The sequence below is a fragment of the Malaclemys terrapin genome, chromosome 11 (assembly GCF_027887155.1).
Source record: "Malaclemys terrapin pileata isolate rMalTer1 chromosome 11, rMalTer1.hap1, whole genome shotgun sequence".
Taxonomy (NCBI): domain Eukaryota; kingdom Metazoa; phylum Chordata; order Testudines; family Emydidae; genus Malaclemys; species Malaclemys terrapin.
Window position 1 is genome coordinate 20,893,862 of NC_071515.1, and position 12,683 is coordinate 20,906,544.

Below are 12,683 nucleotides of genomic sequence, written 5' to 3' on the forward strand. Positions count from 1 at the left end.
CGGGGCTCGGGTGGCGCTTTAAAGGGCCTGGGGCTCCCCGCTGCTTTACCGCATTATATCTGAATTCGTGTTATATCGGGTGGCATTCTATCTGGGTAGAGGTGTATGCTTAAAAAGGCCTAAATTTAATCTATCCTTCAGACAAAACTTCCTTTGAAAATTAAACTAGTGGGAATACAAAGTCAGCGGGAGCTTTGGCTGAATAAAGGCCAAGTAGTAAAATTTAAGTAAAGTCTTCAGGATTCATCTCAGAAATTCAGAAAGAAAGGAGGAGAAGAAAGCGTGAAGCTCCAATAATACCGTTGCTGGGATGCTTTCTGAGTTATACACCATCTCCCCGTTTCCCAAGGACTTCTGCACCTCGTGGATGTGGTTCTTGATGTCATTCACAGTTGGGAAGAAGGACAAGTTATGCCTCTCTGGTACTTCCTCAGGCTTGAATAATTCTCGCTCCACAAACTTTCTGTCAAGTATTGGAAAAGGGAGGGGGGAAAAAGGGTGTTGTCAAAAGTTAAAACACACTTACAATATTAGGAGACGTTTCTCCTTCTTCTGCAGCCACCTCTGTCTCTGCCCTCAAATATGTTCCAAACATGTTAAAAATTACAAGACAAGAACAAGTTAGTAGATCCCATGACCTGGCTCTTCTCCTCAGGTATCCTGAGGAGAATTTAACAGAGCTAGCTCAATAAAATGTACATTTCCAACACTAAGAAGAAAAGCAGCCCTAGACGGTGATCTGGTATGAGGCAGTGTGAGGAGCTGAACTACTAGGTAGTTATATCTAAGGTAAAGTCCAATTAAAAAAAAACTGAGATGCTAATGTCATATGTGGGGATAAATTCAGCTAATGCTATATGTGGGGATAGATTCGTGAAAGACTCAGCATTGCCACATAGCTTCAAGTCAGATTAACTGAATGTATAGTTGATATGGAAAGAAGGCAATATCGTTAGAGTAGATTATGCTATACCTTAGTTGTTTCCTCACTGCATAGACTTGTTCTATTCCCTGAGACACCAGTTCTCGGATTTTATCTGCTACTTGTGGGTGAAGTCGGGAGGGCAAAGTACAGTTCTCATCTCTCACTGCATCTTCCTCTTCCTCAGGAGACGATATGGGGAAAGCGGACGGTGAAGGAGGGAGGCAGGTCTCCATTTCGTGATACTGGTGGGCCTGCTGGGTGGGTAATTGCACATACCATCTGACGAGAAGGAGCGTTTCCAGGTACAATTCCAAAGGAAAGACAGTAAAACAAAATCATTTATTTAAATCCTTCCCCAGGAAGGGAACAATGCTATTGAATGAAGACCCTCTAATCAGACTATCAACAAGACTTGTATATATATGCAACTAACAGCATTCATTACTAGCACACACAGCTTTCTCCCACCCCCACATAGGGACAGCGACTATGTCTGCCTTGTACTGCACCAAATACATAGTTAATACTTCAAGTAACAACCAGTTTTTACATAATTTTGAGTACAAACCTAAAACAAAACACTCCCAGAGATTACTCTTTTCTTTCAAGAAGCTTTAAATCTGTGCCCCGAAGCTTCCATAAAAGAGTACAATACGGCAGTACAGGATTTTTGGCTTGAGATCTGAAGGGAATATTCATTGAGCCATCCCTCTCACTGAATCTCTGCACTGCACCGAGTGTACCATCCGTACAGCTAAGCACTAGATAGGACTCCTTTCATGTCAATGATCCTCTTAATTGACAAGAAAGGTGGCTATTAATCTAGATGAGGTATTCTTCCTCTCCCACTCCCCCAGCTCCACACATTGCTCTGTAGCACTCCCCAGTCCTGATGGCTCAGTGATGGAGAAAATCAACAAGGAATCAAACACAGCTCTCCCAAATGGCAAAGCAGACATGCAGAGAGTGATGAATCAGTCCATATGGGAGACATCTTAATCAATGCTTTGACACCACATGCTTTCTGACCAATATGTAGATGAAATACATAAATATAGTTGCTCTGATGGACAGTATATCCCAAACATGCAGGGTCCATCTATGCCTTTCTTTTTGAAAGAGTGTGGGACAGATTACGAGTGTGGTATAATCATTAGAGAAAGACTGGACAGCAGCACACTGCGAGGGTTATGCAACTGACTTGCTTTGTAGCTTTGAGCAAATGATTGAACCTCACTATGCAGTCTGAAAACTGGGATTAATAATAATAGTTATTGATTGAACCTCAGTCTCCCAGTCTGAAAACTGGGATTAATAATAATAGATAGTTACTTTGCAGGGATGCATGAGGCTTAATCGTGACGTCCTTTCAGATCCTCAGATGAAAGACATTGCACAGAAACATTGTTATTCCACTTTTTGTTTTTCTATTTATTACTTTTAGGTATTGCATGTAAACAAAAAATAATGTTCAGATAACACTAATTTACACTGACAGACAAATATTCAGACTCACTACCCTTGGCTCACTCCATTTTGCCTAAGCATTACAAGCAAATATGGGGCTTAATTCATCTCTGCAAGCAGAGGGGGTGTTAAGCACTCCCTTCAGCCCATGGAGAGAGCTGCACCTCAGAGCGAATTCATCCCTTAGAAAGGGTAGACGGTGGTACTGCTGCCACCGATTCACCAAAGGGAACTGCTTTCATTTGCAGTTAGGGCTTCAACAGGGCTATACAGACAGAACCTGCCAAGGAGATGTGCCGATTCAGCACATCTTTTGGGTTCTCTAGCCTTCCTTTCTCCCTGGAAAATACCAGTCTGTTCCAGGTCCCCTAATGGAGTATAACTTCATAAAACATCCTCACCTTATGACTCTTACTAGGCAGACATTCTGCCATTGCATGACTGCAGCCTGGATTTTGCTGGCAGAGGTGAATCAAACGCAGAAGATCAAACCCTTTAGGTAGATCCCAGCTACACTTACCCATTAATGAGCCTTCATGTTTACAGTATATAGGTGTTTTAATATGGTTCTTGAAACTGACATTATCTTCACCAAAAATTATTAATGTTCCCTTTTCCTCCCCCAACTCACTATGGTCATATGCAAATAAGGTAAATGGGTCCAGTACTGCAACTCTTTATTCGTGTATAATCCCACTGATGTCAATAGGTCTATGTAGATACGTTCTACCCACATGAATAAGGGTTTGTAGGGGGGAAAACCCTTCTTTTGGTCTCTCCGTCAGGCTGTTCACAAAAGTTACCTTTGTGCTCCTTTGATCTTGGGGCTACTCTGGTCCCCTGGCATAAGGAAGAGCAACTGATTTGAGGCTCTGCTACCTCGTGCTGGCTGCCAACAGCCCCAAGGGACTGCTCTGACCACACTCTCCTTCTCTCCCAGTTATGCTCTCTGACAGCCACAGGAAGGCAGATTGTGAAGAAGAAGCCATTACACCAATGTACAGCATCTAAAGATCCTCCCATACTGGGAGTGATCCTCCGATGGTCAGCTGCCTTTGGGGCACAAAGCCATCCAGGTTGGGAGAGGTCTGGCTCATTGTTGGTAACACCCACAATCCTATAACTGCTTCAGTCTGTATTCTGAAGCGTATTTTACATAACTCCCACAGCACAGTATATTACACATTTACAAAACACTTAGGAGTTCCTTGTGAATGGTTTTCTACCTTTTACAAGATATTTTAATGAAGCCCCTTTTAAAAATAGCCAAACAACTGATTTTCCTTCCCCCCCAACCCCCATTTGTCCAGATAAGAAACGAGTGGAAATTTCACCTGAGGACCCCTCCAGCATCTATAAAGTTCTTCTTCAGCATGTTGAAAGCTTTCTCTTGCTCCATTCTTATGATTTTCTTGTCAATTTTGGGGTCAGTGGGAACTCTATACTCAGGAAACTTTTGAACCTTTTTAATATAGATCCTTCCAAGAAAAACAAAAAAAATACAAAAAAAGAAAAATCCAGCTTCATTATCCTTCTGAAGGCAGAAACATCAACTATTTTATTTCAGATTATTTTTATTGTAAAGAAACTGCAGGAAACTCAAGCAAAGAGGTTCAAAGGGTGGAGAAGCCCCAGAAGTACTCTAAAGGACTGGTCGGTCAGGTAAGAAGTGAATTAGAAGAGTGCAGAGCCATTCCTGAAACCCAGGAAGTTGACAGCAGAAAGCTCAAGGGGGGATTAGAACAGAGAAGATGCCACTGGAATTGGATAGGAAGAGGTCTTTGGTGAATGGCAAGAGCTATACATTCCCTCCAAAATAACAGATTTAGGAGACCTCTCAGATTCTAGCCACATCCACTTTCATGGGAACGTATCCTTCTTCTCTCTAAATGAGCATTAACTCCTACTTGTACCGGAGACAAAGCACAATATATTTATAAATCTATGTCACAACACAGTTACCAGTTAGGTTTCTTGAGATGCAAGCTCTTTTACATCAGTTACCAGCTTCTCCAGATCAGAGCCTTACCATTTTCAGCTTTGTAGCTAATGCTTACCGTGCTGGACAAGTGGCTTTGTACAGCTGGCAGGAGGCATTTTCCGGCTCGCCAGTTTTTTTGGGCTGGAAACCTTTCCTCCTGGGCCCATACTGGCACTCCATCACAATGGCTCTGCTTCCTGTGGACAGAAAGCAACTGGTTCTGTTATTAATTCAAACATCCAACTGTTCCAGCCAGCAGACGACAACAAAAAATATTTCTGAGGAGAGAAGAGTGATTTGAAGCACTTATTTTCATTCTCTTCTTGGAAGAACACATGTTCAGGGTTGTGGGTGCCTGAGTTACAGAGTGACTGCTTTCCCCATAATACTACTGAGCACTTATGGAGCACATCACAGTTTCAAAGAACTTTCCAAACTAGCTAATCTTCACAAAACACCTGTGAGGTAGGTAATTAAATATTATCGTAGCCATTTTACAGGGGTAAAAATTGAAACACGAAGTTTTGAAGCCAGATTCTGCCACCTTTACTCATGTTTAGCAGCAGCACTTTACACAATTAGTAGTCTTATGGGTTATTTATTGAGTAAGTTGCTCGTACTAAATGCAAGTCGAGGTGACAGAATCTGGTTCTAAATTATACAGCAAATCAAAGGCACAGCTGAAATCAGAACTTGGGAGTTCCTTACTTCTTGTGCCGTATTCAGTTCTTTAGCCTTGCTGCTACTTGATTTCTTACAGGTTATTAAGGTTTGTGAATTTGATTCCAATTTCTTCTATTAACCAATATTATATCAACATGGTACCCAATACAAATATTACAGTGCAAGAAAGATAGATTTCCACAACATTTGTGCAAACTTCATTAGAGTAATTGGTTTCTTTTATTCAGACATATGGCAAAGAGGAGTAAAGTAATATAGGTAGCATGACAGAGCTGGGAAGGGAACCATTATTTGTTTTGAAGAACATTTAACTTTGTTCCCCAGCACCTACCGTTCATAATCCAAATACTTTAGCATCCTGATTTTTAAATACCATTTTCTAGCTTTGAAATAACAGATGCGTTTATTGTGTCACACTGCTGAGATATGAGCTGATTCTAAATGATGATCCATAATATTTTGCATGAGCATGTGACATTAAAATATCAACGCAAATAGAGATGCTATTCAAAAAAGGAACCAGATGATATAGTGGACTAGAGCACTGACTTTTCTTACTGGAAATCTGGGAACAAACATTGGCTTAGATCACAAATGAAAAAGAATTTGATAGTTTCAACCTTGTCCTTGCCTGCATGCATGACAAAAATAATTTGACAGGACTCTGATTTTACCAAGGTCTCAAGTGTCCAAAATCTTAATAAAATCAGGGTTTGGATATTGAAACTTTCTGTTTCACAATACAGAATGTTGGCCAGCTTCTTCAAAGCTAACTGGTTCAGCAGAAGCAGAGGCAGGCCAGGGACTGAAGAACAACTCCACTTATGCAGAGATTAGAAACTCCACAAGAACAGCACTTCAGTCCTGCACAGCTCAGGACCTCTGCAGGCTTGAAACTCTACTTCTATAGAGCCTCAGTAAGTGTGACACCACAGCAACATAACCGATCTTCAATTAACTAGAAAGTCAAGTTAACTGGGGTTTGGTAAATCAGGGTTCCATTTTAACCTGCAGCCTCTGTTCAAAAGAAGTCTGGGTTTTTAATAACAGGGGTGTTCAAAATAGAAGTAAAATTCATGAGTAGAATAGTGTGTACAAAGTATATACAGTGCTTACGTACCTCTCTGTCTGGCCAAAGCAGGCAATACTAAAACCAAGCTAAATTAATCGACAATATTTTTTAAAACAAAATATTAACTGAGCATGTTTTTACTCTCACTCTCTCTCGGAGAATCATTTGTTAAGCTAGTCTCACAAGTTGCTAAAAAGATCTAGTTTCTCTTGGGGTGGGGGGAAAAAAAGCTTGTTTTTCTGGATTTGTCCTTTAATATATTCTTGCACCTCTTCATAGCTGAATGGCCTTAGCTTTAAAATGGGTGATGACATTTCACTTTTTCAGTTACTTTCAGCTCAAACAAATGCATCCTGCAGTCAACCATGTATCGTATCCCATAGGTTCCATTTAATCAAGAAGAGACTTGACCAGTTTCACATCTAAAATTCACACTCACGCTCATACAATACTCGCTTTATGACTCAAGAAATATGAAATCACAAACTGGTAAAGTCTACATATTTATTTAGAAGAGTCATCTCTCTGGTTAAGTTTTCTGAAAAAAATTTTTAGAGTGATTTTAAATATCTTATAGATTCCTACTGCCCAAGGTTTTCAGCAGGACCCCCAGAAACCTTAGTAATGTTGATGGATCAATCCCTTACCACCCTCATGAAAACTTCAATGTCCATACAGAGCAGACAGGACCCTCATCTTTAAGGTCTCCTTCAAAAAATGTTTATGGTAATTAACCTAACTCTAAAGGATGAAGGGCTTGAATCACTCACATTGTAACATGAACCTGCGTTCCAGGGAATCTAAATGTTTCAAACTTGGGCTTAGACCACTAAGCCATCCTTTCCCAAGTTTGTGCCTTGATTTTACCAATGCCTAGTAACATTCTGCCAGAATACTAAGGTATAGCTTCATGAGGGTCCTTCTTTTGGCCAACTGACTAATGATTTTGAAACTTTGAAAATAATTATTAAAAAAAAAGTTAATTACCTGCATTGATAAAAGGGATCCCATCATATGGGACATACTGAGATTTCCACATCAACCGTGTGGCGGGTTTGGCTGGGCTTGGAGACTGGCGCGTCCCCCACACACTTTGTGTTTGCTGCTTGTGTAGCGTTAGAACACTCTCTAATTCTGTCTCGCTCACACAATAGCCGCGGTACGAGTCCCCAATTTTCTGCATGGAAAGGAGGTGAAATAATAGGATTATTCACCAATCTGACTGCTGTCGGTACCCAAGAAAATGAATGCAGTCAGGGACTCTGGCATGGTGGCAGGCGAGGAGACTGTCTGAAATGCTTTGTGCACTGGTTGCATCACAACCAGATTTACCATAGGGTCTAACACAAGACCAGCCTCAGTGAGCTCATACCACAGGTGTTTGTCAGCAATCTGAGATCGTAAATAAAATACTCTGAATGTCTGAGCATTGGTCCATTATTATAACACAGTTATCTACAGTATAACCCAGTTTCTAAAGGTTTTGGAGATATGCAAAATCTTCCAAACACAAATACATTTTGGGTAGGTGAGGGAGCAAGGCATGCAATCAGGAGTTGTAACTGACCTTCCATTAACTGATATTTAGGTAAATGGGGTTAGTCTCTATTACCAAAAGACAGAACCAAATGAGTTCCTTTATCCTGGACCATTCCCTTCATTTCAGACTTTTCTACTAAAATAAATACTTATTAAATGCCAGTGAATTTTAGAAAATATTTTTGGTGACCTGCTAGTCACATCTAAGAGAAGGAACAAATAATTCAAGCAGAGTTTCTGTCACACACACCAGTCACAGTCAGTCACTTGCATGCCATCTTGCATCACATCTCCAGCTGACTACAACAGACCTCTGTGGGCTCAGTGCTAAAAGTTCTTCACACTGACTCCACTTGACTTTTGTTGTTGGCTATCTGCTAAATGTATAAGCAAATTCACACCTCAGCACCTCACGCAGCATCCAGACTCTGCAGTTGGTCATCAATGGGCTTCATCTATACCCCAATCCACCAACCAGGAAACAGATGAGAAAACCACAGAACGAAAAACAAATGCCATACAGCACATAGCTGGCACCCGCCCCACCCCTCCCTCCGAGATGCTACAGGTTCTCTGCAAACCATTCTGGAGCAACTTGAAAATAAATACAACCTCTTTGGGCTGCGGAGCTGGAAAATGTATGTGCTAGAAAAACTATAGTAGCAGATACTTTGCTAGATGCCAGACACAGAAAGTGAGCACATTAAAACCCTTATAAAAGAAATGATTCAGAGTGGAAAGATGTAACCAGACTTTCAGAAAAGTAGATGATACCATAGATTTTTAAGATGAAAGCTGAAAAGGGCCCAATATACATAGTAAACCCACTGATGGAAGTACATTTTGTGACTGATAAGGGAGACAGAGACAGAATAAAAAGCAGCAGCAAGAATGCTACTGGACCTTAAGAAAAAACAAAACATGGTAGTGTTTCACTTGACGTCTTCATTCCCCTGATGTTTTTCTGGCCTCTCAGACAATAATAACTTGGCTCCTTTGCAAGTCTATGATTCCATGTTTTCAACCCTGGCAAAAGTAGATGCAACTCCACTGAAGACAATGGAGTTGTGCATACTTACAATATAACTGAATTTGGCCCAAATGATATATCACTAAGATTTGCCGTGAGTGCACATGCTTGCAGAGCGAGAATAATAGTCTTTATTACAAATTTTGATTATCTTTAGAATTAAAAACAAAAAATACAGAGTTGATAGAGTGAAAAATAGGATGGACTGAATCAACCATGACAGAAGAGAAGTAGGGAAGTAAAGCAACTGAATTGGATCTGAAGACAGATAAATCACTGACTCTCAAGAGCATAAAAGCAAAAGCCTTGGAAAGTCTGGTTTTTAAAAATACATGTTCTGGGAGTTCTTGAGGAGGTTGAAGACCCAGACAGAAACACTAGGTAAAATTCTCTCTCTGCAACACTAACATTAACTTTAAGGGAGTTACTCTACGCTGCTGTGTACAGAAAATGTACTGGGTCTTTAGCTATTGGAAGAGCTGCAGGCGCAACTCAGAGAATGGGAAGGCAAAATGCTCGTTGCTCTTTCTAGCTGCAAGGACAGAAGAGATTTTGGCATCTGCCAGAAATTAAAAAAAAAAAAATCTGCTCTGCGCAGGTTGTTAACTCAGCGCACAGGTTTGAGAGCATTAAACCAAAGAGAGAACATTTAGTTTTCTCTGGAGAAAACATTCTTGAAAAAAATACATCAGAGAAAATACATTCACTCTATTCTCAGCAATGAAAACAATGGTTACATATAATAAAAACACATTTATTTGGATTCTTTCTTCCACTAAACACCTGATCAGGAAAAAATGATGAAGAATTCATAGAATCATAGAATCATAGAATATCAGAGTTGGAAGGGACCTCAAGAGGTCATCTAGTCCAACCCCCTGCTCAAAGCAGGACCAATTCCCAGCTAAATCATCCCAGCCAGGGCTTTGTCAAGCCGGGCCTTAAAAACCTCCAAGGAAGGAGACTCCACCACCTCCCTAGGTAACGCATTCCAGTGTTTCACCACCCTCCTAGTGAAATAGTTTTTCCTGATATCCAACCTGGACCTCCCCCACTGCAACTTGAGACCATTGCTCCTTGTTCTGTCATCTGCCACCACTGAGAACAGCCGAGCTCCATCCTCTTTGGAACCCCCCTTCAGGTAGTTGAAGGCTGCTATCAAATCCCCCCTCATTCTTCTCTTCTGGAGACTAAACAATCCCAGTTCTCTCAGCCTCTCCTCATAAGTCATGTGCTCCAGACCCCTAATCATTTTTGTTGCCCTCCGCTGGACTCTTTCCAATTTTTCCACATCCTTCTTGTAGTGTGGGGACCAAAACTGGACACAGTATTCCAGATGAGGCCTCACCAATGTCGAATAAAGGGGAACGATCACGTTCCTCGATCTGCTGGCAATGCCCCTACTTATACAGCCCAAAATGCCGTTAGCCTTCTTGGCAACAAGAGCACACTGTTGACTCATATCCAGCTTCTCGTCCACTGTGACCCCTAGGTCCTTTTCAGCAGAACTGCTACCTAGCCATTCGGTCCCTAGTCTGTAGCAGTGCATGGGATTCTTCCGTCCTAAGTGCAGGACTCTGCACTTGTCCTTGTTGAACCTCATCAGGTTTTTTTCTGCCCAATCCTCTAATTTGTCTAGGTCCCTCTGTATCCGATCCCTACCCTCTAGTGTATCTACCACGCCTCCTAGTTTAGTGTCATCTGCAAACTTGCTGAGAGTGCAGTCCACACCATCCTCCAGATCATTAATAAAGATATTAAACAAAACCGGCCCCAGGACCGACCCTTGGGGCACTCCACTTGAAACCAGCTGCCAACTAGACATGGAGCCATTGATCACTACCCGTTGAGCCCGACGATCTAGCCAGCTTTCTATCCACCTTACAGTCCATTCATCCAGCCCATACTTCTTTAACTTGGTGGCAAGAATACTGTGGGAAACAGTATCAAAAGCTTTGCTAAAGTCAAGAAATAAGACATCCACTGCTTTCCCCTCATCCACAGAGCCAGTTATCTCATCATAGAAGGCAATTAGGTTAGTCAGGCACGACTTCCCCTTCGTGAATCCATGCTGACTGTTCCTGATCACTTTCTTGTCCTCTAAATGTTTCATAATTGATTCCTTGAGGACCTGCTCCATGATTTTTCCAGGGACTGAGGTGAGGCTGACTGGCCTGTAGTTCCCCGGATCCTCCTTCTTCCCTTTTTTAAAGATGGGCACTACATTAGCCTTTTTCCAGTCATCTGGGACCTCCCCCGATCGCCATGAGTTTTCAAAAATAATGGCTAATGGCTCTGCAATCTCACCCGCCAACTCCTTTAGCACCCTCGGATGCAGCGCATCCGGCCCCATGGACTTGTGCACGTCCAGTTTTTCTAAATAGTCCCGAACCACTTCTTTCTCCACAGAGGGTTGGTCACCTTCTCCCCATGCTGTACTGCCCAGTGCAGCAATCTGGGAGCTGACCTTGTGCGTGAAGACAGAGGCAAAAAAATCATTGAGTACATTAGCTTTTTCCACATCCTCGGTCACTAGGTTGCCTCCCTCATTCAGTAAGGGGCCCACACTTTCCTTGATTTTCTTCTTGTTGCTAACATACCTGAAGAAACCCTTCTTGTTACTCTTAACATCTCTTGCTAACTGCAACTCCAAGTGTGATTTGGCCTTCCTGATTTCACTCCTGCACGCCTGAGCAATATTTTTATACTCCTCCCTGGTCATTTGTCCAATCTTCCACTCCTTATAAGCCTCTTTTTTGCGTTTAAGATCAGCAAGGATTTCACTGTTTAGCCAAGCTGGTCGCCTGCCATATTTACTATTCTTTCTACACATCGGGATGGTTTGTTCCTGCAACCTCAATAAGGATTCTTTAAAATACAGCCAGCTCTCCTGGACCCCTTTGCCCTTCATGTTATTCTCCCAGGGGATCCTGCCCATCTGTTCCCTGAGGGAGTCAAAGTCTGCTTTTCTGAAGTCCAGGGTCCGTATTCTGCTGCTCTCCTTTCTTCCTTGTGTCAGGATCCTGAACTCGACCATCTCATGGTCACTGCCTCCCAGGTTCCCATCCACTTTTGCTTCCCCTACTAGTTCTTCCCTGTTTGTGAGCAGCAGGTCAAGAAAAGCTTTGCCCCTAGTTGGTTCCTCCAGCACTTGCACCAGGAAATTGTCCCCTACACTTTCCAAAAATTTCCTGGATTGCCTGTGCACCGCTGTATTGCTCTCCCAGCAGATATCAGGGTGATTAAAGTCTCCCATGAAATTACACAACGGATTGTGATTTTGAGATCATCATCATTTAACAAGTGGCAGCTTTGTACTTGCTATAATCCCCCCCCCCCAATTACTTTATTTAAGTGCTTTATTTCTTGGGGGTGGGGGGGGAGGCTCTCTTTTTTTAAAGTGTTACTTTAGACTTTATTTATTATTTGATCGGGCTAAGTTAAGAAAAAGTTTCACACAGAATTTAAATATTAAAAAGATGGCTGATATCTGCTATACAAACCTTCTTATATTTATTCTTAATCTTATAATGTAGATTAGGCATACCAACACAAGATATCATGTTCCCACAATGGTATACATCCATCACAACAGTAGAGGTGTTCATGCATTCTTACCAGAAGGTCATGAAAACCTGCTCTGAGCGGATTTGCCTGATGGTGGCAGGAATGCCTTCCATTTGTATGTTTATTTTGCTTAGCTCTGAAACTGGTAATATTACCTTGTATTTAGTCTTGTATGTTTCACTCGGTCAACATTCTAGTCTACACTAGAATATAAAATACAGAACAAGCTGATACAATTAAACATATGCCCGACAACCACTATCATCAGGCAAATGCCTGAAAAAAAACAAACCCAACCCCCTGCGCCATGCTGGTCAACAGATTTGGGCTCTGTGAGACCAATGAGGGGAACAACTTCTAGAGAAAAAGGACCTCCATTGAGATTCCTTGCCTCCAGCCCTCCTCTACATTCAAATCT

At 41.8% G+C, this 12,683-nt stretch overlaps 1 protein-coding gene across 2 annotated transcripts in view; it reads right to left on the reverse strand.

Moving 5' to 3' along the window:
- The window catches only part of CARF (calcium responsive transcription factor), a 56,266-nt gene that overhangs the window by 19,655 nt on the left and 23,928 nt on the right, over positions 1–12,683 (reverse strand). Inside the window, exons 7-11 of one of the 2 annotated variants that reach the window (XM_054044589.1) lie at positions 7,117–7,306; positions 4,450–4,570; positions 3,727–3,870; positions 974–1,204; positions 301–463 (exon numbers count right to left, since the gene is read on the reverse strand). In XM_054044589.1, coding sequence (XP_053900564.1) covers positions 301–463; positions 974–1,204; positions 3,727–3,870; positions 4,450–4,570; positions 7,117–7,306 — 849 coding nt within the window. The remainder of the gene's footprint in view (positions 1–300; positions 464–973; positions 1,205–3,726; positions 3,871–4,449; positions 4,571–7,116; positions 7,307–12,683) is intronic. The other variant, XM_054044591.1, reaches the window with a different exon arrangement.